Genomic DNA, 26,541 nt, shown 5'->3' on the forward strand with positions numbered 1-26,541 from the left:
ATTACAAATTATCTTAATAGTTGAAGCTTTCTTGTATTTTTGCTGGTCTGCATATCAGATTATAATTTAGGACTTCGAATATTAGGCTCTGGTGATTAGTGGGACATTTGTACAGGAAATACAGTCAACTAGTGTATACTTTGGAAATAGTTGTGTACAATTTGTCAATTACCTTTGTTATTGTCTGGTGCAAGGACATGTGTTGATGCCTTGTTTGTATTGTAATATTATACTGATCTGTACTATGTAAAGATACATTGTTATTTAACTTGTTCCTTTAATAAATTATATTTGTACCTGTCAATTGGGCTCTTGGTTGATATTTAGAGTTTTCACATTGGTAATTACTAATTAGACTGCTAGACTATTTCTGACCATTGTTCTCGGACCTGACATAGAGGAGATATAACATATTCGACCGTGATAATCCAGGATCCAGGAAGCACACTATATTGGTGAAACAAGAACCCCATACTTCTTGGACGGCGGCCGGTGAGACATGGGCACCGGACGCGCACTCGTTACAATATTGATACCCCGCCTCCTCTGCCCCGACTGGGTATTAAATTGATCCAATGCCTTGTAGTGTAGCAAACCCGATGTGAATCAAACCAGGACGATTTTAGAATTGATTGACAGCACATTGGTCCACATCCATAAATATGGTTGTAGAATGAACTATTTCTGTTGTTGCTTACTTAGCAAGCACAATCAAAATCTGAATTGACCGCCACGTTGGAAAGTTCTTCTCTCTTCCGATAGTAGGCCTCACACAAACACAAGTGTTATAGTAAACATAACCATCCATTGGGAAATGTGACCTCAATATTACTCTATTCGCACTTCACACTAAAGCGGTTAATTAACAGGAGGTTGTGAACTCATGTCCTTCAACTTTCCAAGACAATCTCTGACAAAAATGACATTTTCGACACTTCTTCAAACTGAAACAAAAGTACATTCAGTAGAATGCTGTAATTTCATTTTTGACCATGATTAAGTAACATACTTCAATTTTCATTCCAGGTGGAGAAGCTGTTGAAGTGAATGTCTTGGATGATATACTGGATGGACATGTAGATGATGAACTTACAGCTGAAATTGGAGAACAGGACAAAACTCCTGGTAATGAATTCAAAGCTCACAGAAAAAAAATCTTCAACTTTATTCAAATCAATGAATGCACTGGGTCATGTGGCTCAACTGGAGTAAACAGAACAAATAGTACCAGAGTGTAAATGATTAAAACTAATTAGTTGTAGTGTATTCATCCGTGATAATGAATTGAATTTTGGGAGTTATCTCCCTTAGACGACTGACCGTGCCGATAATGTGACATTTAATTACCTATAAGATCTATCCGAGGTCAGTAGTTGACAGTTTTAATTACAGTATGTATCCGAGGTCGGCAGTTTCAAGTAGAATAGTTATTAGAAAACTACAGTGTTGATTACAATATATATCTGAGGTCGGCAGTTGACGGTTTTAATTACAGTATGTATCCAAGATCAGCAATCGGCAGTTTCAAGTAAGTAGGTATTCAAGGAGTACAGTATTGTTTGCAATATATATCCTGAGGTCGGCAATTGACAGTTTTAATTACAATATGAATCCAAGGTAGGCAGTTTCAAGTAGAGTAGGTATATGTATTCAAGGACTACGGTAGACCTATTGATTAAAATATATATACGAGGTCAGCAGTTGACAGTTTTAATTACAATATATATCCGAGGTCGGCAGTCGGCACTTCTTGAGATGAGATAATACTTATAACTGAAGCAAAGTGCTGACATGCCTACCGCGTAAAAACGTATATAACTAGTCATGTGAGCTTTAACATGCCATAGCACAGAAATAAGCAGGCAACATGCTGAACGGGATGCTGATGTTTCAGTGCTCACTTGCTTTATTTTTGGTCTTTCCCAAAAGTCATTTTGATATTTGTAAGGTTTTTGGCAATTTATTGGACTAAAGGTTCAACTTTGTACTTATTATAACGTTTCTTGTGTCCTGTACATTCCTGGTTTTATGTCTTCAGTATGATTCGTCTTTTCAAAAGAGTAATGAAATATCCTTTTCTTAGGTTACTGGAATGTTTAAAATTCAATAAAGTCAGAAAAAGATAAATGTATGAATACAAAATTCATTTACAGTCATCCCAAAATATATATTAACCACAATATATATATTTATCACATAATGTACTGTGTTATCAAGTGAATATACCCATGTCATATTATTTTGCGAATTAACCCATATAATATAACCTATCAGCCCAGTTTCAATTGTGATGTCACGCCTAGGACAACTACATGACGTCATAGACTTGCCGGTACGCACTAGAGTCAAAATGGCTGGCGGCTTTTTACTTTTCAAAATTGCATGAAAATTGTTGTTTTACATGTATAAATGCCACAGATCTTGATTATGTGATATAAAGGATCTTACACACATTTTCATTTCATATGAAATTTATGAAACTCGTCAAAAAATTTCCATTTTAGTTCGCCAGAGGCCCGCTAAATTGAAAAATTCGAAGACTCTTTTCATAATTCTCATATGAAATGGAAACTCATGTGAGATCCTATATATCCCAGAACTAGGCCATAGCTATACTGCACTGGTGTGAACAAGTTCTTATGAAACATTTTTCCATTGTGCCCATATCATGAAACATTGTGTGATCCCACATTGAAAATATCTTTTGGCATGATTGCTAAAAAATCCAGGTGATTTATACAGACCCTCTAGACCTTTCATTTAAGAATTTAATTACATGACTCAATGTTCATTTTGTGTTGTAGTAAAGAAACCTGTTAAGAGCAAACCAAAGCAAGCATCTGCAAAGGCAAAGGTGGTCAAGCAGAAGCCAAAAACGGCCCGTCCTGTCAAGAAAGAGACATCACAAAAAGTTGTAAATGTCAAAAAAGAAGATGCTGTTGCATCAATGACTTCTGAACAAAAAATGACAGAGAGCCTGGATGTCATTGAAAACAAGGAATCAAAGCCAACAAGCAAAGCCACTTCACAGAAATCTGCCAGTGCAAAAAGCAAAGAGGATATCAAGTCCACTGAGACCAATAAAGGTAAAATAGTTCATACAATATAATGAAGGTTGGACAACAATATCATTGCAGCAATATTCTTGTCTATATACTTTGAGCTGAAATCTAACCCCACGCATAAGGAGTTTTTAGCTCACCTGCCTCAAGGGCAAGTGAGCTTATGTCATGGTGTGGCGTCCGTCGTCGTCCGTCAACTTTTCCTTTAAAAAGCTTCTGAAGAACTGAAAGGTATAGAATCTTCATATTTGGCTGGTGGCTTCCTGGGATAGAGCTCAACAAAATTTGAGAATGAAAATGACCTTGACCGACCTTCAAGGTCACATGGGTCAAACACTTCAAACGACCTCTTCTGAAGAACTTAAAGGTATAGAATCTTCATATTTGACTGATGGTTTCCTGGGATAGAGCCTGACAAAGTTTGAGAATGAAAATGACTTACAACTACTTTCAAGGTTACAGCGGTCAAATATGTCAAACTCTTTAAATGACTTCTCTTGAAGAACTAAAAGGTATAGAACCTTCATATTTGGCTGATTGCTTCCTGAGATAGAGCCTGACAAAGTTTGAGAACGAAAATGGCCTTGACCTACTTTCAAGGTCACATGTGTCAAATATGTCAAAAACATCAAATGACTTCTGAATAATCGAAAGGCATAATATATATAATATTAGGCTGGTGGCTTCCTTGGATAAAGCTCACCAAAGATTGCAAATGAAAATGACTTCAACTTACTTTTAAGGTCACAGAGGTCATAACATTTCAAAGGATTTGTTCTGAAGAACCCAAAAGAATGGATTCATAAGATTTGACTGGTAGCTTCTTGGGATATATATAGAGCTAACAAATTTTGAGAAGGAAAATGGCATTGACCTAATTACAAGGTCACAGGGAAAAAATATGTCAAACAACTTCTGAAGAAGAACCAAAAAGCATAAAATCTTATAATATTTGGCTGGTAGTTTCAACAGATGGAACCAACAAAGTTTGCGAGGGAAATATTTGTAATGCAATATAATATTTAATGAGAAGGTTTTGCTATTACTGCTTAAATATTCAGGTGACCGATACAGGTCCTCTGGGCCGTTGTTTACAGTACTCTTCACAATGTCATATATATGAAATATCCCAAAATCAAAAATCAATTAAAGGACCAAGGTAAGCTTATGCCATGCCATTGCTTCCATTGTCTGTCCGTCTGTCATTAATTTCAAATTACTTTTTCTGCTGGCCATATTGCTTTAATTAATTTCTTCTGAGAAACTAAGAGAAGGATATCAACGATATTTGGTTTGAAGCATCCCTAGGTGGTGGGGATTAAAAATTGTACAGTTTGAGTTCCTGACGCCCAGGGGGTTCGATGGGCAGGCTAAAATAATTTCTAGCTTTGACATTATCAAGATCCCCAGCCTATACCCATGTATAAAATTGCTGAGCATCGGGAAACAAACACAATCATGGTATAAGAATTGACACTCATGGCCATAACTTTGAAACTTGAGATCTTCGACCCAAAGCCATATTCATTTATACCATTGCTTGGCATAAAGAGCCAGGTGCGCAATATAGTTCCCTCTAGGCCTCTTGAATATGATTAAGTTTGAAAAAATTCTGATCACAGCAACAGGTTTATATATTTTACATTTGAGTATTGAGTATTGCAAGCAGAAAAATAATTGTTTATCTGTTCTATTTTGAGGTAGAGAAAAATGGACAACCTTAACACAATGCTATTTTTTTTAGTAGAAAAAGACATTGCAATGCAATAAAAGTCAAAATTTTCTGGAAAAAACACCACTTATATAAAAAAAATATATATCATTTAAAACCTGGGACACCTCAAAGTCAGTGCTTTATTCCCCCCCAAAAAAATTGTGAACATTTTATATGGATTCTGTTAATGTTTCTGAATACAACGAATATTTAACTAAATTGGTATTAACCATAAAATTGTGTTGCATTACTGTTATTTGGTTACAACAGAATCAAAAGAGAAGTCTTCTCCTGTGAAAGTGATGAAGAAAGCTGTCAAGCGACCGGCAAAGAGTAAAGCTGTGGTGAAACCAGAAAAAGTGAAGATTGCTGAAGAACCTATCTCAGGTACTGTCCGACAATACGCATACCAAATTGTAGTAGGATGAGGAGGGTAATTTGGTATCCCAGAGACTGAGTGATCAGTTACCTGTCAGTAGATTGTGTGTGTGTGGGGGGGGGGGGGGGGGGGGGGGGGGGATTGCAGGCAAATAGCTGGCTGAATCCTGAAAGATCAGACACTTATACAGGAGGTAAGGGCCCTAGTGAAATCACTTCTTCCATGGTAGTGGGAATGAACTTTGAACTGTGCCTGCAACACTACAGATACACAGTACAAAATTGACATATTGATCATCTGTTGAATGGATGATGGCTGAAATTTGTTACAAAGAGATTAAAAGCTTTCAACGAAAAATCAAATTTCCCCCATAACAAAGTTCAGAGAGTATAAGTGAGGTTGGTTATAGATATGGCGAAGCATGTCCAGACAGCTCCCAGTTTTAATCTGAATTCGTGAAACTTCACTGATGTAGTCACCACACTCTGAACTTGTGCATGTGCGGTTATGCCGCATTTACTTGGTTAAATCTTATCCAAATAACTTCAAAGTTTCCATCAGAATTTCGTGAAACTTCAGTGATATAATTTACCACATTATGAAGATATAACCCATCACTTATTTCAGTTCTTTGAAATGACATTGTTATACCCGTAATTCTTGGTATTTAACTGGCAGATCCTGTTCCTATGGAGGAAGGTATTGAGAACATAGCAGATGAGTCTGACGACAAGCTGGACTTGCTAATGGACGACATTGAGACAAGACCAGTGGAGCAATCAGTGGATCATGGGGACACACAGGATTATGACACACGGAGTGAAGCTGGAAGTAGTGCAGGGGATGTTACCTCATTCACAGATTCTGGCTCAGGTATCAAAAACACATTTGTACATCCTGTTTTCTTTTCACAGCAAGCTTTGTCTTTCTGATAAGTAAAATAATAGCAGTGGTTTTGGAAAATTGTTCCTGTATATTTTAATGTCTAGTTGATTTTACTTTATTACAAAGTTTAATCATGTAGAGCTATAGCTTAGCTATAGATTTAAGGACTTTCAAAAGCATAATAGATCATCTTCATCATTTTTAATTGCAGCAAAAGCCGCTCAACTTTTGCAGAAGTTTTATGCCCTGCTTTTAGAAAATTGCGATTTAATGCAAGTTAAATGAGTATTCTTCGCAATAATTCTCCCAGGAATGGTCTGAATTCAACAAAGTCTGCATATTGTAGGAGGTTTCTGATTGGTTGTTTTGTCATTACATGCGATATTCCTGGCAGTGTACCCTAGTAATGACCAAAGGTGTGCGAGCGAATTTCGAATTGAAAAAAAGTCATAAAAATGGCGGACATGTAGATTGATGCGATGAATATGATGGTAAACATTTATTCTCCAGCGTCAACCTACGGTGATAATAAAGGTTTTGAAGGGTTTGACATGTTTGATTTGGAAATACTTTGGTGTAACATAATATGTAACTTTCCAATGAGCGGCTTTGTGCCCTACGCAAAAAGGAAAATATTGGCTGATTGTGCGCTTCGGTCCATATGTCGTCTGCAGGTGAGGCCGAATTGAACATTGACATTGATACATTTTGAGTCGATTTATTTCTTCAAGCTTTTTATCGATGATTTAATCATAAACTAGACCGTAGCTAAGATATATCTATATGCCGACTGTGACAGTAAATATATTGAATAACGACCTGAAACCTGTAACAAATCACATGCAATTCTTGACGAAATACCTGACCTTTTTACCTGTAAATGTAAAGCGTCTTATGTCAAAAATGAAGTTTATAATCTCTGTTATCATTTGCCAATCACATTTGCGGACAAAAATGATTTTAAAATGATCTTTCTCTTGCTTAAATCTGATTAATTAAAAGTTTCACCTTTTCTTACCTTTATTACCACCTGTACAGGTAAATACTGAAGCAACTTTAGAATTGAAAACGTTAATATAAACAAGAGACAACACCGAACAATTTTCATTCAACTTTTTTTCATATAACAAACATTTTTCAAGTTATGCACATTTAAAAAATCAAGTAAATTAATTTAAATTTCAACAATTAATTCAGCAGTGGTGTCCCTTTACATAGAAATCAATGTAGCAGCCTAAGGGTTAATGTATCTTGGAAAGGTGGAGTATCACAAACTGATATTGAGCCTCTTACTAGTCACTTTACTAGTGCTCAACAATCTTACTATGCTGAAGTATCTGGTGTACTTTTGTTAGCCTGTTATTATCAGATATGTGGGCTGGTCAAATTGTCTTTTTCCGTATATGTTAAAACTCTCAAAATAGCTAAATCTAAAAAAAACAAGTGTCCTAGAGTCATGACAAAGTTTGCAAAACAGAAGACCTTGACCCACATTGAAAAGGTCACAAGTCAATCATGTATAGTATCATACATGAATGCCTTTCACATTTTCAATTCTATATCCCCATTCATACCTTCTCACCACACTCTGATCTTTGATAACCAGTGTTCTAATACTTACAGATGCTGAGATGAGGAGTGATGATGATATGGAGGGACCCAGCAAGAGGAAGAAGAAGAAAAGAGGAATTTCACCCATTGAGTGGGACCGCAAGAGTGGCTTCAAGGGCGAGGAAGCAGAGCATGGGGAAGAAGAAAAAGATACAGATGAGGAAGAGGAGGAAATCAAAAGTGAAGAAAACGATAACAAAAGCGACAAATCTGACGACTCTACTCAAAGACGTGAGATATAAACTTAATATGAAGGCACTCAATTTTAGCTCACGTGGCTTCTTCTTATTTTCCATTATACCTAGGATCATTATATTTGGTCAGTAGCCACCTGAGAGAGAATGTTAATAACTTTTTCTTGAACAACTCTGACCAACTTCAAGGTCTCATATATATGGGCATGAGTCAAAAGCACAAACAACATTATCAGTCTAAAAATGGTTGTGAGGTCTAGAGCAATGAACCTTCATTATGGTATGAAGACCGCATCACATCTTTTTCTAACATGTGTTGAGGTCAGTGGCTGTCTTTGAGAGCTTGCCAGCATCGAAGTTTATCCAAGGCTATTACAGGTAAAAGAAAATTTCAAAATCTTCTCATGGTCCAAAAAGCAAAGAATCATCATACTTGGCAAATTGCTATTTTTTTGCTAATTTGTTGTGGTGTGGTCAAAGGTCAGCATTGAGAAAGACTGACAGGTGAAGAGACATTTAGGGAGACAGAGTCTTCTGCATGTACAACATAGAAGTATTTTGACATTTCCCTGTTGAGAATATAATGTTGGCATTTAGAATCAACATAACTTAATCAAGTTATTGCTCATAAAAATTGTCCAGTTGCTAAGCTCTTCTAATCTATGAACAGTCATAATAAGCTTACATATAAAATCACAGTCAAGAGTGCTGCAGGACCTTCTGGCTGGAATGGGGTTATTAGTAAGCCTGTGGGCTGTATATCCAGTTCATTGTGTATTCCTCTTGTATTTGTCACAGGTATGTATTCCAAGCTGAAATACCTGTTCCGAGGAGCACGCTACTTCCTGATAAAGAGCAACAACCACGAGAATGTAGCTTTAGCCAAAGCCAAAGGAGTTTGGTCAACACCTCCCCAAAACGAGGCTAAGCTGAATCAGGCCTTCAGGGTAAACTAGCATTTACTGGTCTTTGTCAGAGTGACAAAAAGGAATGTGTAAATAAAGAACAATGAAGAGAAGTTTCATCGCATTTGAAGAAAATAAAAATATTACAATCAATGCCTCATTCTAACACGATTCATTTGCAATGCGTGTAATGATTGGAAACGGACCATGTTCTAATCTGCAATAGAATCGTGATCAATCGTGTTAAGCTCCTTCCATCGCACTTAAGCCACGCCCCGTTTCTAACCAAAACAATATGACGTTAAGCTCGCCTCTAAGCGGAATCATGTTGATAAGGCTAGCAGGCAACAGAACAAAAACGACCAATGAAATGTATTTGTTGAATGAATTCCTTGTTCTTTCCATCCGTGTGAAGGCATCTAGTTAGATCCGAAATCAAATGAAACATTTCACATGTGTCGTGCAAATTTACACAAAACAAATAATCACCGATTTTGTCGATAAGCAAAAATTGGTATGCATACTGACATGGAAATGTAAGAATTTGGTCAATATTAATCCAAATGTGTCCTATAAACTTTGGTAACAGGACGTTCACGAACAATCCAAATATTCTGCCTTGTCAACATACAGATCGAGCGCTCACCAGTATTGGCGGGGCCAAATGACCGAATTTTGAAAGCTTCTTTCCGATTGGTCAGTCCACTGCAGAATGAAACGTCGCAAGTTGAAGTCAAAGAGTACTTTACTTTGTACTTTTGTACAAGGAAATACAATGTTTCTAAACATATTAGCGTAGTATATTTGTTAAGGTGTGTTCGAATGGGGATAGTACGTTTTTCATGTCTATACTGGCGATTAGAACATGAAAATTGGTTTAAACTCTCGACCTATCGGTCTCAAGTTCAAACCCAAATTTCATGTTCTGATCGCCAGTATAGCCACTCCAAAACAACATACTAACCCCTAAATAAACGCTAATAGCTTGAGAGTGGTATCAAATATGAATCATGGCAGATTGTATATATATATATATGTAATGTAAGGATGGCTATTTGAATGATTGATATTGAAACTGAACATACTTAAGTAAAAGTTAGAAAGAGTAGCAATAGCTGGTCCATGGTCCATTGTGTGTCTGTCGTCCATCATCCATTATCATACAAACAACATGCTTGTGAGATTCCAATCCTCTGCCCGGCCTCTAGACTCCCAAGTCTCTATACAATTGCTNGGGGGGGAATTATCATGCTTCTAGAATTAACCATGAGATCTGATGACCCACCCTAAAAAAATATTTTATTGTCCAGAAGTATTTCTTACATGACAAAATCAATGCAACCTGTTAAGATTATTTATTTTATTTCAGAGCTGTGATAATGTGATACTGATCTTCTCTGTCAAAGAAAGTGGAAAATTTCAAGGTAATGTTTATATTAGGGACAAACTTTCAGAGAATTTCATTTCAGCACAATAAATTACATACATTTCTGATTTTGATCAAGTTGTATCTGTGAACATGTGCAAAGACTAAGGCAGTGTTTAAATTTCAGTAAAATCTGTGCATAATTAACATACCACATTCTGGTTGATAGTTTCTTCACAATTATTTAGTCATATGTGACTGGATACGTACTGAAGGAACTTAGTCTGCATTTAGATCGTTTCTTTTTATTATTATACAAAGACGAGCTAAGTATACTGCAATTTCATTAGCGATTCAATTTGAGTGACATTCAGATTCAATTCCAGGAAAGGATGCAACTTTTATGAAGTGACATTCAAATGCATAAAAGTGTTACTCATTTTCACATGATCAACATGTTTTGGCATTGACATGTTTCCACTCTAAAGCATATGTATCTGTTACATATGACATTTATGTGCATGTGAAATATAGAAAAGGACTTTATTTTTCTTTGCTTGTTGTATGTGTAGCTTTTGCTTTAGTATTTGACATTGGATACAAAATGAAGGAACAGACACCTAACCAATTTTTTTAACCGCAGCTTTTAAAAATGGCATACATATGGTGAAGTCTCCATGATTAATAACATAAAGTAGGTACTAAAAATTCAAACACTGCATAATTTACCAGGAATTGACAGATATCTAAATTGCTAATTAATATGGCCCAAAGCAAAAAAAATTGAATGTGTGGTCAGTTCAATGGTAAAAAGTCTATAACTTTTAATGGCCGTCTTAAAAGAATTTACCAGGTACTGGATATTTATCAAAAAATAGGTACAAGTTTATTCCAGAAGAAAAACAATGCATGAATTACAAGAAAAATGTTGATAATTCACCAAATCCTGCTACTTTGCTTTGAGGAGCAAATTGCACTAAATTTCAGCCTTTGAAATTAATTCCAAACTGATAAAATGTGATTGTTTCCAACAGTCTTGGAGACTGGTTATACCGGACCACTGCAGAAAGTGACCTAAGGAAATGATTGTCATTACTGGGAGCATTGGCACCTTTTGTTCAACTGTTATCCATTTCTTTTTTCAATGTGTGTATTAAATAATTAAATGGAGAATTTCCCATTTTTTTCTTTTTAGGATTTGCCCGCATTGTTGAAGAATCTACCAAAGACCACCCCCCTATCCGTTGGGTTTTGCCTCCTGGGTTAAGTGCGAGGGCTTTGAGTGGTGTCTTCAAGCTAGACTGGATCAACAGGTATTGCTTTGTGGGCATTATTAATGAAATCTACTGAAAATAATCCTTTGTTTGACAGAGACAGAAAATTTTGGATAAAATGCATCACAATAATTGTTCTCCTCAAAAAATGTTATAATGGTTAATTTGATGGTTAGAGTTAGATAAAAATTATTCATGTACTGTCATCAGAATTATATTTTTGAATTAGAACATTTTAAAGTTGATTCATAACTCGTTCATAATTTTACCTCTTTTTCAACTCCACAAGACGAGAGTTATCCTTCACGAAGACAAGTCATCTACATAATTCCTGGAATGACAACAAACCTGTAAAGATTGGCCGTGATGGACAGGTATGAAAGTTTTCAGGCTTAGGAATTAAAAGAGGCGAAAAGAATATGTATTGGACATTTTAATTAAGCATTTCAATGAATACTTTTAGTTTGTATATTGTCATATTGAGTTGTATATTCATTAAGGCTGCAAATCAATCAAAATTATTAATATATGTACATGTACCATGACCAAAATACAGTAGATCATTAATGGTAGGGTATTATGTGCCAAAGGTCATCAGGAACAATACAGGAATGAATATGTTGAGATACTTAACTAAGAGAAAGCAATACAAGGCCATGGCAAATTCACTCGTCCACTCATCCTAACGTGGGAAAATTTCATGGTGCTGACTAGTTCAGCTTATGCTCCTCTTCATGTGCCAAGTGGTGTTTTTTTTCTCTATTCAATTTTTTCATCCTCAATTTCACTATCATATATCAAAAATCTTCTTTGCTTGATTCAGAAGTACCAGAATCAAATACTATTCATGGATTGAAAAGTCCCTGGGTGCTTTATTTAAATTGTATCTGTTTTGGAGATGGGTAAAGTTTACTGCTATATGTTTATATAAGGAAACAAAACTTTTGACCATATTTTGTCCATTTTCAGAAAGGACTATTTCAACTTGGTTGGAATAGTTATGATGGGTTCACAATAACGTGGTATGAGAAAGGATCCTGACTCATCCCTCCCCTGGGGATGAGTAGAAATTTGCTAAATGTCAAAAAAATACTATTTCTCATTCAATACCAAATTATTCATTTCGATAGATTTTTTCTTCAGGCATGAAAAGTACTGTGTTTCTTTGTCTCCATGATTATTTCCTTTCCAAATCTCAACACTAAAAAATAAAAACTATATATTACAACTTGAATGACTGTTAAGGTCCCTGGGCTTTTTGTTATGGTTTCAAATATCTGCAAAGAGAAGCAATATATCTATACAGTAAAAGTTTTTTGTAAAGGTATAAAGGTTTGATTGGTAACTATCAAATAAGTAGTAATAACTTGTACAGTTGAACATGCAAGGTTCTTACTTTAACATACTGACTTCACAAGGCAAGTGATTTTGTCTGAGCCGTAAGTTTTAAACCATTGAAGATATTTTTTATGAAACTTGATCAATACCTGCATCACCCACAGAAAGTGTGCAGTGTACCAGGACATTCATCAGGACATTCACCTCTAGGTAAAAGGTCAAATAAGTGAAAGCAGATATGCATATTGGGTGATAAGTCAAGACATAGTTTTTTGTTCTCTATGAAATATTTATTTGTTTTTGATTTACAGCCCTTAAACATGCATTCAGGAGTGAAATTAAAATGTTGGTATGCTTGTATGAAATCACTGTAGTGAGTAGATATAAAGTGTCTGTCTGCCTATCTCACTGAACATAGCTGGTTAAGTGGTTATATAAGTTATGAACACTAAAGACAAGTTTCACTTTCCAAATGTCAGTGAAATTGTCTTTAATGCACAATATTTGAGAATGATGAATTAAAGAAAAAAAAGATTTTGTACCACAGTGATAAATACGATATGTATAATGTTAATACTCCCTTATTGCAGGAAATTGAAGCACGCTGTGGAGAAACTGTCTGCAAGATGTTTCCTTCAGACAATAATGTTGATCTGAGTGCAATAGTTCGCAAAGCAAAGAAATCGCGACATGGATCTCGTACGCGTGTGATTGACCAACGACGAAGAGAACCTTTCAGAGGAGGGGGAGGAGCATCAGGACCACGGAGAGGGGACTTCAATAGGTTAGGTTTCTTCACGTTTGGATGGTTGTATTCTTGTGACCCCAGAAGAGGTGTGACCTGAAACTCAGTCTGGGTCAGGGTCATGAACATGTAGTCACCCCACTGGCTACTCACTGCCTCACAACAGGCAGCTCGTTCTGTCACGGGAAATCAAATGGTGTCAAAATCAGTAATGTTAAAAAAAACTTATTCCACATGCCTCTTTACTATTGATAAGGTGAGAAAAAATAATGAGGCGAATATAATGTTTTTAGTGAACATATCTGTGGTAAGTATATGGTGAAAACAACATTCTTCCTAGAATATGTAATTCACTGACCTGTTTTAAAGACTCTTTCAGGTAAACAAAAATCTAATTTTATGGGAATTACCAAACATATGGACATTTCCATCTACTGTGAAGATTCCAAACCGTTAATGCTGATTCAAGGGACTTTTTCATTTTCATTTTCTCTACCATTAAAGAAATGGAATACATTTATAAAAAAAATGGACTGATATTTAGGAAGCTTAAACCAGACCAGAGTATCTAATGGACTTAAATAAGTTAAAGTGGAGCAGATTTGCCCATCTTACTATCTGCTCTGGCAACTACCAACCAGTATGCAGTGGATTGATGTAGAAACCAACCTATTCTCAACACCTACATTATTGTTGCCATTTCTTTGCGAAAGTAATGGAATCTTTGGCAAGTGTTTTTTCGATAAAATGGACTAATTTTCTCATCTTCCATGGACAATTTTGAAATCTTAATTCTTACACATGACTCGATGCCTCAAAAGCATGCTGGTCTGTTTTTAGCCGTATATTTTTTCTAACGAAGGATCCTGCTTCTGCATCCATGAAATGTCTAAACAAGTTAGTCACCCCCTCACCACATACCACTGGTCAGAGCAGCGTTGTATTCAATGCTTTTGAACTGTTTTGTGACTGATGGTGGGGAGGATGCTAACTTGGTGTGTCAACAGTGATGTGTTGTGTCTGAGTGAATGAACATTTCCACACCTACAGTCAGTACTACTATTGTGGGACTTTCATTCTCTCCTGCTAATTGTGTGGCACTCAGGGACATAGTAGTTAACCTCTAATGATGTTTATGTATGTGTGGACCCCTGTATATCTAGTGCTGGAATTGGACATTCCGCTATTATACTCACTGTGGGCACTTTACCTTAGCCTATGTAAAAAGAACAATATTTGTGTGACTTAAACTGATGTTGCGGACTTGTAATCCTGCCGTAGGAGAACATTCACAATTGACGGTATGTCTATAAAACGGATTCATGCATATTTCGACAAAACTTGTGACAAGTTTTCGTTGTCACCTAATATAACAAAATAAGAAAATAATTTGAGAGATATTCACGCTTGCAAACCAAATAAAATACAGTTGCTCTAAATTTTGAATGAAAGCCGGTAGGAGTAACAAAATTTAAATAAGTGTTAACACCAGTTGCTAAGTTAAATGTTATTGAGATTTATTTTTAGATTATTTTTTTCCGTATAATTTATGTAAATATTATTAGGTCCAAGAACACTAAACCAGCTACTGAACATGTTAAATTACATCTGTCAACAATTGTTTACACAATGAAGTTCTAATTATTAACTTTCCCCCATGAAATACAAAGCTCTGTGATTCCATGTGTAAAAATGGAGTGTATCTGTGATTCCATAAGCGATGTACATGTGTAAAACAGGAATGTTACTTAGGTTCTATTTGTAGAGTAGGCTTGTATCCTAAATTCTATTTGTAGAGCAGGAGTGTATCTGAGATTCTATGTAATAAGCCATGTGTAGAACTGGAGTGTACTGACTTTCATACAAGTGTGAGGCATATTGAGAATATTCTTGTTTTACTTTTAAATGATTCCCAGTACCCCTTGTACAGGGGGAAACATCTGGGTATCAATCTTAAGTTCTTGTCAATGAAAAGAAAAATGTCTGGTATTAGGAAGTTCCTCCAGATCTGGGCAGTGACATATATATTATGATTAAGTCTGTAAAAAGGTATTCAGCTGACTATTTGACATGTTTTAATATACTGTAGTGTTTCCAACAACTATTTTGCACTTTTTTTTTGTCTTAACTGTGATAATGTCCACATGAAAGTTTTGACAAATTGAGCTTTTAAAGATCTGCTAACCGTATGATTAATACTGTTTGTCTGTGTGTTTGCCTATATGTGAGAGATTATAAGTAATACTGGTTTTATGTGCCTGTAAATTGTACAAAATTTATCAGATTCTGTCGAAATATGTATTTATACTTATACAATTTGAAATTTACAGCATGCTTCGTATACAATCGGATATTTACAACATGCTTTGTTGTTGCACATTGAGTACAACTTTAAAGTGGCAAATTGCAAGGCAATGTGCACAGTGGGTGTTAGAAACAATACAAATTAATAATAATTGTGTACAAGTCAAATGGTTTGTTGGATGCTCTTTACAGACTTTTATGCTACTTACTGAAAAAGGTGAGTGGAAGAAATTTTTAATCAATTCTTTATATATCTGGTATATGATTTGTACAGTCGCATTATCTTATTACCACATTATTGACCCCCATATTCGTGTGATATGAGGTTTTGTTTACCTGATAGGGTGATAATGCCAATGGTGGGTAGTCAAAATTTCGTCACCAATATAGGGTCAATAATTGTTAAAAAAAAGTGAATCATCTCGGAACCATAGAACAGTTATTGATAACTCACATATTCTCTGATATAAGCATCAAGAAATGTTAAAGGGGAAGTGAAGTTCAGAGTAGCATTATAATGCAAAAGCAATGTAACGGGTCTGAGCAGTGTGAGGAAGTTTTAAGGCTGTTAATGAAAATTCCAGTTTCTGTAGGACACAATACACTGTATATACTGAAGGTAATGCACTCTTGTATTTAAACAAGTCAAGGTTAGAGGTCATGTCGTGATAACTGTCAGACATTTATATATATATATAAATATAGAAAATAAAAAATGATTAAATGTCCATGTGAGGTAAGTAAATATAGAAAAACTAAGATCTAACGACTGACTAAAAAACAAGCTGCTTTCACCCTTCACCTGAAGAGCTCTGTGAAGGGTGAAAGCAGCTTGTTTTTTAGTTGGTCATTAGATCTTATTTTTTCTCTCTCTCTATATATATATAAAACCATAATTATGTCTCCCCTTTGAATGGAGAAATGCTGTGTTAGTACTGGTTCCTATAATAATTTATCATCTCGGCTATAACTTTTAAACATTTAAAGATGCATTTATGAAACTTGCAGTATTCCTGCATCACCCACAGACGATGTGTAGTGCACTGTCTATAGGTCAAGGTCAAAAGTCAAATAAGTGCAAACTTCTCAGTTACTTCTTGTTCTGGTCATAACTTAAGATCTGTTAAAAGATATCTTGATAAATCTAGCAATATACCTGCAACATCAATCAATGATGTGCAGAGCACTGGTTAGGTCAATGTGACCTTGACCTCAGGGTCAAAGGTCATATAAGTGCAAACTTTTCAGTTGTACCTTTTTAACTGTTAGGTACTGTGACCTTCTGCTTCATAATTTTTTATTTCATTAATTCGTATTTGCATTTTATAATGTTTTACCAAGAGTCGGAGTTATGATAGATGTAGCATAACTTGCTGTAATGAAGGACTATTGGGTAAAAGGATAGATTGACCCACTTCCAAGGTCACAGTTCATGACTTGTGACCTTGTGAGTTGGTCACGGTATATCAAATGTTAGATAAAACAAATGTAAGGCATGATATTTTGGAATTTTCAATATGATATGATATATGATGGTGTTATGACACTGGATATTAGCCTGGGTATATGATGGTGTTATGACACTGGATATTAGCCTGGGTATATGATGGTGTTATTACACTGGATATTAGCCTGGGTATATGATGGTGTTATTACACTTGATAGCTGTCTGAATATATGATGATGTCATTACGGTGTATTTTATACTGCCAAGTATGTTATAATACAGACTGTATCACTAAAGTAAGATAGGCCAGGCATGTATTGTAATAAAACTGACTTAGCACTATAGTGAGATAGGTCAAGTACATGTAATGTAGCTGGCTGTAACACTGTAGTAAGATTTACCAGGTATGTAATAAAACTGGCTATGTCATTATAGTGAGACAGGGAAGGTTTGTTATAAAACTGTCTGTATCACTATAGTGAGATATAGGCCAGGTATGTTATAAAACTGGCTGTATCACTATAGAAAGATAGGCCAGGCATGTATTGTAATAAAACTGACTTAGCACTATAGTAAGATAGGCCAGGTATGTAAAAAAAAAACTGGCTTTATCTATATTGTAAGATAGGCCAGATATGTAATAAAACTGGCTGTATCACTATAGCGAGGTATAGGCCAGGTATGTTATAAAACTGGCAGTATCACTAAAGCCAGATAGGCCAGGTATGTAATAATACTGGCTTTATCTATATTGTAAGATAGGCCAGGTATGTAATAAAACTGGCTGTGTCACTATAGTGAGATAAGCCAGGTATGTAATAAAACTGGCTGTGTCATTAAAGTGAGATAAGCCAGGTATGTAATAAAACTGGCTGTATCACTATAGCGAGATAGGCCAGGGATGTATTAAAACTGGCTTTATCTATATTGTAAGATAGGCCAGGTATGTAATAAAACTGGCTTTATCTATATTGTAAGATAGGCCAGGGATGTAATAAAACTGGCTGTGTCACTATAGTGAGATAAGCCAGTTATGTAATAAAACTGGCTGTGTCATTAAAGTGAGATAAGCGAGGTATGTAATAAAACTGGCTGTATCACTATAGAAAGATAGGCCTGGCATGTATTGTAATAAAACTGACTTAGCACTATAGTGAGATAGGCCAGGTATGTAATAATATTGGCTTTATCTATATTGTGAGATAGGCCAGATATGTAATAAAACTGGCTGTATCACTATAGCGAGGTATAGGCCAGGTATGTTATAAAACTGGCAGTATCACTATAGAAAGATAGGCCAGGTATGTAATAATACTGGCTTTATCTATATAATAAGATAGGCCAGGTATGTAATTAAACTGGCTGTATCACTATAGTCCTATAGGCCAGGTATGTAATAAAACTGGCTGTATCACTATAGAAAGATAGGCCGGGCATGTATTGTAAAAAAACTGCCTGTGTCACTAAAGCCAGATAAGCCAGGTATGTAATGAAACTGGCTGTATCACTATAGTGAGATAGGCCAGGTATGTTATAAAACTGGCTGTATCATTACAGCGAGATAGGCCTGGTTTGTAATAAAACTGGCTGTATCACTTTAGTGAGATGGGCCAGGTTTGTAATAAAACTGGCTGTAACACTGAAGTAAGATTTACCAGGTATGTAATAAAACTGGCTATGTCATTATAGTGAGACAGGCAAGGTTTGTTATAAAACGGTCTGTATCACTATAGCGAGATATAGGCCAGGTATGTTATAAAACTGTCTGTATCACTATATAAAGATAGGCCAGGCATGTAATAAAAATGGCTGTATCACTATAGAAAGATAAGCCAGGCATGTATTGTAATAAAACTGACTTAGCACTATAGTAAGATAGGCCAGGTATGTAAAAAAAACTGGCTTTATCTATATTGCAAGATAGGCCAGATATGTAATAAAACTGGCTGTATCACTATAGCGAGGTATAGGCCAGGTATGTTATAAAACTGGCAGTATCACTAAAGCCAGAGAGGCCAGGTATGTAATTAAACTGGCTTTATCTATATTGTAAGATAGGCCAGGTATGTAATAAAACTGGCTGTATCACTATAGTGAGATAGGCAAGGTATGTAATAAAACTGGCTTTATCTATATTGTAAGATAGGCCAGGTATGTAATAAAACTGGCTTTATCTAAATTGTAAGATAGGCCAGATATGTAATGAAACTGGCTGTATCACTATAGTGAGATAAGCCAGGTATGTAATAGAACTGGCTGTATCACTATAGTGAGCTAAGCCAGGTATGTAATAAAACTGTTTGTATCACTATAGTGAGATAGGCCAGGTATGTTATAAAACTGGCTGTATCACTATAGCGAGATAGGCCAGGCATGTATTGTAATAAAACTGCCTGTGTCACTATAGCCAGATAAGCCAGGTATGTAATAAAACTGTCTGTATCACTATAGTGAGATAGGCCAGGTATGTAATAAAACTGGCTTTATCTATATTGTAAGATAGGCCAGGTATGTAATAAAACTGGCTGTATCACTATAGAAAGATAGGCCAGGCATGTATTGTAATAAAACTGCCTGTGTCACTAAAGCCAGATAAGCCAGGTATGTAATGAAACTGGCTGTATCACTATAGTGAGATAGGCCAGGTATGTTATAAAACTGGCTGTATCAATATAGTGAGATAGGCCAGGTATGTAATAAAACTGGCTGTATCACTATAGTGAGGTAGGCCAGGTATGTGATAAAACTGGCTATATCACTATAGTGAGATAGGTGAGCTAAGCCAGGTATGTAATAAAACTGTTTGTATCAGATAGGCCGGGCATGTATTGTAAAAAAACTGCCTGTGTCACTAAAGCCAGATAAGCCAGGTATGTAATGAAACTGGCTGTATCACTATAGTGAGGTAGGCCAGGTATGTGATAAAACTGGCTATATCCCTATAGTGAGATAGGCCAGGTATGTGATAAAACTGCTGTATCATTACAGCGAGATAGGCCTGGTTTGTAATAAAACTGGCTGTATCGCTTTAGTGAGATGGGCCAGGTTTGTAATAAAACTGGCTGTAACACTATAGTAAGATAGGCCAGGTTTGTAATAAAACTGGCTGTATCACTATAGTAAGATAGGCTAGGTATGTAATAAAACTGGCTGTATCACTATAGTAAGATAGGCCAGGTATGTAATAAAACTGGCTGTATCACTATAGTGAGATTAGCCATGATTGTAATAAAACTGGCTGTATCACTATAGTGAGATAAGCCAGGTATGTAATAAAACTACCTGTGTCACTATAGTGAGACAAGCCAGGTATGTAATAAAACTGTCTGTATCACTATAGTGAGATAAGCCAGATATGTAATAAAATTGGCTGTGTCACTAAAGTGAGATAAGCCAGGTATGTAATAAAACTGCCTGTGTCACTATAGTGAGATAAGCCAGGTATGTAATAAAACTGGCTGTATCACTATAGTAAGATAGGCCAGGTATGTAATAAAACTGGCAGTATCACTATAGTGAGATTAGCCATGATTGTAATAAAACTGGCGGTATCACTATAGTGAGATAAGCCAGGTATGTAATAAAACTGGCTGTGTCACTATAGTGAGATAAGACAGGTATGTAATAAAACGGGCTGTGTCACTAAAGTGAGATAAGCGTAATAAAACTGGCTGTGGCACTAAAGTGAGATAAGCCAGGAATGTAATAAAACTGGCTGCGTCACTAAAGTGAGATAAGCCAGGTATGTAATAAAACTGCCTGTGTCACTAAAGTGAGATAAGCCTGGTATGTAATTTAACTGGCTTTGTCTCAAAAGTGAGATAAGCAAGGTATGTAATTTAACTGCCTGTGTCACTATAGTGAGATAAGCCAGGTTTGTAATAAAATTGGCTGTGTCACTAAAGTGAGATAAGCAAGGTATGTTATAAAACTGCCTGTGTCACTATAGTGAGATTAGCCAGGTATGTAATAAAATTGGCTGTATCACTATAGTAAGATAAGCCAGGTATGTAATAAAACTGCCTGTGTCACTATAGTGAGATAAGCCAGGTATGTAATATAACTGGCTGTATCACTATTAAGAGATTTGCCAGGTAGGTAATTAGATGGTTCTATTACACTGTAGAGCAGTCTGATGATAATTATATTAGTGTTATAGCAATGTATAGCAGTCTGAGTTCATGATTTTCATTATACTGTACAGCAGCCTTAGTATATATGATGGTGCTTTTAAAACTGCATCATAGTCTCAGTATATTTCAAAAAATATATAAAATTCTTGGAACATGAATGTGTTATTACACTTAGAAGCAGCCTCAGTACTTTAAAATGGAATCACAGAGCTGTCCTATTGAGTTGAAGTTTTTACTTACTTTTGTTAATTGCCGTATAATATAACTAAAAGGATGTTTGTAAGTGAAAGCTTCCCAAACCACAACATATTTGCAGACAAAAACATATATTAGTTTTCATGTACAGAGTAAACATGTCAGTCATACCACATATATAGTATCTATCTTAAAACTGTTAAAGTCAAACAATCTCGAGTTAAAACTATGCATATAGATTTGATTTTCAGAACTTACTTGAAATACTTCATTATATTATATTACAGTTTATAAAAGGTAAAAGAACATTATTCTGTTACTTGTGAATGTTTCTGCTGAAGGTGTGATTCCCTGCCTAATTTACTTTTAAAACACTCCAAAATTTCAGAAGGCGGCGTTTCCGTGATGACATCTTTGATAGCCCGAGAAGGAAGCGCTTTAGGAGTGACATGGACCGAGACAGTGGTATGCAGATTTAGACTCTATCTTCACATTTAACTTCATCAATGTTTAAAAGTCATTGACCCATATAAAGGTCTCAGGGGACAAATATGTTAATCACTCAAACAACTGCTTATGAAAAACCAAAAGGCCTTTTGTCATGATAATTGTTACTGGCTTGCTGGAATGGTATGCTGCAAATTTTGCAATAAGAAATGACCTTGACTCATATTGAAGGTCACAGAGGTCAGATAATCTTAAAGGCTATACAGCTTTTGAAATAAACAATTGGCCTAAAAAAATATACTTGTTGAAATGCTCAAACCAATTCTTTTGATGAGTTTGGCCAAAAAGTTTTCTGAAAAAGTGTGTTATAAAGCTTGCTGATGGTACTGACTTTGTCTATATTCAAGGTCAATATTTAATGACCTCAGAATAGCAAGGCATATGGTAATATTTCGCTATTTGCTAGCATAGAATGCAATATTCTTTGCATAAATAGTAACAGTGACCTTAACACGAAAGAAAATAAAAGTTACGTAATGTATTCTCATACTTGACCATTGTATAAAAGTTAGGTAAAATTTGTTAAAATATTTAGATAACTTTAGAATAATCGAAAGATCGGCCTTTATGATATTCAGCTGGTAGACAGGCTATAAAATTGTTAAAATTAATGACATTGACTTCCTTTCAAGTACACATGGTCAAATATTTTAAAATCAACAAGGGACTTTTTTAACAACCATATGTTCTAAATTAACAACATTCTTTTAGCTTGTTGGAATAAATTAGTGCTATTAAATGTTAATATACATGTTGAATAAAAGACCTTGACCCACTTTGGATCAGGCTCAAATGTGTGAAAAGCTGAAGCAACCTTTTCTTGTGGTCCTCATAGACCTAAATAGGGTAGGTGTTATTAAATATTGTTATCTGATGTTGCAGGTTTATTCAAGGACCGCAGGATGGACAACAGGTTAGTACTTCATGTCATATATTCCTGCCATTGAAAGTTTTTAAGCAACATGCACTAATAGTGCTCATGAGAGAACTTTGGTATGTATCGTCAAAGAAGACACCATTTCAGTCAAAGTCTGATTAACAAGTCAATCTTATCTTAATTACATGATGTTAATTCTATGTGTGAGAACATTTGTTTATGTTATTTCATTGGTACAATTTTTGTCTCGCCTAAGGTGTTGCTTTTCCAGCGACAGCCTGTGTCAACGTTAAGTTTTTGCCTTTAAGTTAGTTTCACTGAAAGTATAAGTGCTAGATCAACCAAACTTGGACCATAGATGCATCTTAGGTAGTACATCTCAGCCCATGCATCAAATGTTGGATGCAGCCTACCTTTTATGGTCCATTGACTTTGTCAGCATCTCAATCAACATTAAGTTTTTCCATTTAGGTTAACTTCTCTGAAACTATAAGTGCTAGATCGACCAAACTTGACATGTGCTTTGATGGTCAAAGCAGGGCACAGGCGAAGAAATATCAATCCAAATGGCTTGTTTTAAATCACAAGTTAAATTGATACATACACATTGTGATTTGTCCATATCACATGTGGGTCACATTATGTAGAAACATTACCATCTCATTAATTAATGTAACTAAGGGCACTTTTTTTAATTTGGGTCCAACCTGTGACTACAGTGCTCTACTGAATGAGCTGAAGAGAAATTCACCAAAGTCCAGTCATAATCGGTATAAAACACTCAGATGGTCACCACTTTGAGTAACTCGGTTAAAAGATTATTATTTAAGCATTGAACTGTTTTTGTATGGTATTTATGATCTATTTGAATGACACAGCTTTGCAAGCAAACAACATAATGCGCGCTAGCAATTTTGTCAGTGTTAATATGCTAAGAATTGTGTCTCGTGCTGCATGGTAATTCAAGTCCCATCAACGACACAGCTTTCAAAGAGGCTATATAGTGACAATGCCATGCAAATGTAAATATAACAATTATAAGACATTATGAGCCTTACTCACTCTCTCTCTTGGTTTGTGTCACATGTAACAGAAAAAATAATCTCAAGACTGGGACCTCCAAACTCTAAACGAGAGCCATAAACAAATAAGTCTTAATCAGCAATTGAACCATAATACTTCCACAACATCCCCTCCTTCATCAAAATCGTTGACCTGAAAGACTCCTTCCACGCCTCATACATGTAGGTATATTAAGGCAAGCCCATAGCAAGCCCAAAATACAAAGAGATTTAGATTAAGGGATATTCTGCAAAGCTGAGTCGGGAACCAGCAACTACCATAGATGTTTGAGCACTTTGACATTACCCCTGCACATAAACCTCTGTCTTTACAGAAATGGTACAAGAGCATTGTCATGATTAGAAAGATATGAGGATTTCAAGGTTCAGTATACAAGTTCATGACCAACTACTAAATCATTCTTTTGTTTTACAGGACTCCACGCTATGCAGGAGTAAGGCGGGACACATTTATAAATGGGGTAGGTTTTGACATATTTTTGAATGTTTATATGTCTATGTAAGCAATAATCTTTTCCATATTCCATTACATTTTCTGACCTACTTCATGCTTACCACTTTCTTGTTTAAAGTTTTAAAGTTTTATATCCGCTCTCTTATATGTGTGGATTCCTCTTTCTTGGTCCATTATCTATATACGTGTAGCTAGTGTAATGAAGTTACAGAATGTTGTGGAATATGGTGTCTGACTTGACTAGAATTGTGAACTGATGTTACATTGAAGTCTGTATGCATGTGGACTGTCCTCACTTTTGAGTATTATTTGAGTCCTGGTAGCTGCTCTCATTTTTGTCCACACTGTCTGTCTTCTATAAATTGCCATTACTATCCAGTTTTTCTTCCATGAGCTCCTGTCATTTCTGTCCATTCTATAACTGTCTTTTAACATTTATACAATGGTTATGTATGAGAATATCTTGAGTGACTTCATGTTCTACAGCGTCAAGGTCACTGTAACTGTTTATATAAAATATGTCCTAGCACTGAAAACTACATTCCTAAACAGATTTTGACAAAACCTCTTTAAACAGTATAGTTTTAGAATGCCTGCAACACATAGTTTAGTTTTAGAACGCCTGCAACACATTTGGAGTGCTGTAAAAAAAAAATGAAAGTTTTTGTCATCACTCAAATGACTTCTTTATTAGCCCACCATCATCATCATTATCAGCTAGATGGTGAACTTTTCATATGACCTTTTGCCTGTGGTTTGTTGGCTCCTTTCATCTGTAGATGGAAGCAATGCAGCTGAAATTCTAGACCATTTTTGCTTGGTCGTCATCGGTTGCGTCGTCAGAAAAAAGGTTTCCATGCAATACCTTGAGTTCCCTTGGGTTGATTAAACTCAAACTTGGTACACACATTGCATACCAATATAGCCCAGAATAATTCGCATTTCAGAAGTTAACATGCATTTTTGGTAGAGTTATGCCCCTTTTATTGCCAAATGAGTGCATTGTGTATTAAATGCAAGAACTTTTTTATTTTTTAATCAATTCCCTTTCAAATTTGTACGGTAATGCTAGAAGCAATAATGTTCAACATATACATTGTATTAAAGGTTTTTCTGTTGAGTTTCAACTTAACGCGTTTTGGCATATCACACTCAACATAGCAACGCTGTTGATAATATTTGCTTGTTTACGCAATAACTCAAGCCAAAACGCTTTTCTCACTAAAAGCGCTGAGCATGCGACACATCCACTCCTGTGGAATTCTTGTTAATAAAACTTGCTACATATAATAGGGACTTCGGTTTTACTCTTGCAATTCATATTTCTGTTATTTCCTTAGGAATAAATAGCATCCCTATAGAAATATCATTCTGACATCCCTATAAAAATTGTTAATGAAACTTTTTACACGCATCAGTACCCTTCATAGTCTTGGGCTTGAGAAATATTTTGGATTAACAATATCTATAAGAGTTAGGCCCCTTTTCTGATTTTCTTTCTATAAATTTTGTCATAATTATTGCTTCTTTCCTTCTTTAATGATATTTCTTTAATTTTGTACATTTGACCAATACCCTAGGTAGATGTGTGGTAGTTAGTCCCCCACCGGTTCGGGGGGGGACGTCTATAGAATTGCAATCTGTCCTTCGAAGTTTGTCCGGGGCATATTTTCTATACTAGTTCACCTTGAGTAACCAGATTTGGTGTACAAGGACATCTTGGGATGATGGAGTGCAAGAATTAGGTCACTGTGACCTATGACATGACCTTTGACCTTTACTTTTAAAAATATTTGTCTTGGGCATATCTTCTATACTATTTCACCTGGAGTAACTAGATCCAGCGTACAAGATCATCTTGGGATGGCAGAGCGCAAAGTGCAAGAATTAGGTCACTCTGACCTTTGAATTGACCTTTGACTTTACTTTCGAAAATGTTTGTCCGGGTATATCTTCTGTGCTATTTTACCTTGAGTTACCAGAACTCATTGACATGTAGTCTGTGTTGCTTACAATAGTGAAAGCAAACCTTACCGGAAAGTATGAATGCTGTTATCTAAAGTTTACAT

General features: G+C 35.7%; 1 protein-coding gene across 2 annotated transcripts in view; it reads left to right on the top strand.

Annotated features, from left to right (window-relative positions):
* The window catches only part of LOC110461540 (YTH domain-containing protein 1-like), a 37,468-nt gene that overhangs the window by 3,376 nt on the left and 7,551 nt on the right, over window positions 1-26,541 (top strand). For both annotated transcript variants that reach the window (XM_021515050.1, XM_021515051.1), the window contains exons 2-14: window positions 1,027-1,125; window positions 2,805-3,086; window positions 5,047-5,163; window positions 5,834-6,028; window positions 7,664-7,882; window positions 8,644-8,792; window positions 10,120-10,174; window positions 11,312-11,429; window positions 11,680-11,764; window positions 13,319-13,512; window positions 21,941-22,017; window positions 22,942-22,972; window positions 24,434-24,479. In XM_021515050.1, coding sequence (XP_021370725.1) covers window positions 1,027-1,125; window positions 2,805-3,086; window positions 5,047-5,163; window positions 5,834-6,028; window positions 7,664-7,882; window positions 8,644-8,792; window positions 10,120-10,174; window positions 11,312-11,429; window positions 11,680-11,764; window positions 13,319-13,512; window positions 21,941-22,017; window positions 22,942-22,972; window positions 24,434-24,479 — 1,667 coding nt within the window. The remainder of the gene's footprint in view (window positions 1-1,026; window positions 1,126-2,804; window positions 3,087-5,046; window positions 5,164-5,833; window positions 6,029-7,663; window positions 7,883-8,643; window positions 8,793-10,119; window positions 10,175-11,311; window positions 11,430-11,679; window positions 11,765-13,318; window positions 13,513-21,940; window positions 22,018-22,941; window positions 22,973-24,433; window positions 24,480-26,541) is intronic.

Source organism: Mizuhopecten yessoensis, unplaced genomic scaffold, assembly GCF_002113885.1.
Source record: "Mizuhopecten yessoensis strain PY_sf001 unplaced genomic scaffold, ASM211388v2 scaffold10635, whole genome shotgun sequence".
NCBI lineage: Eukaryota > Metazoa > Mollusca > Bivalvia > Pectinida > Pectinidae > Mizuhopecten > Mizuhopecten yessoensis.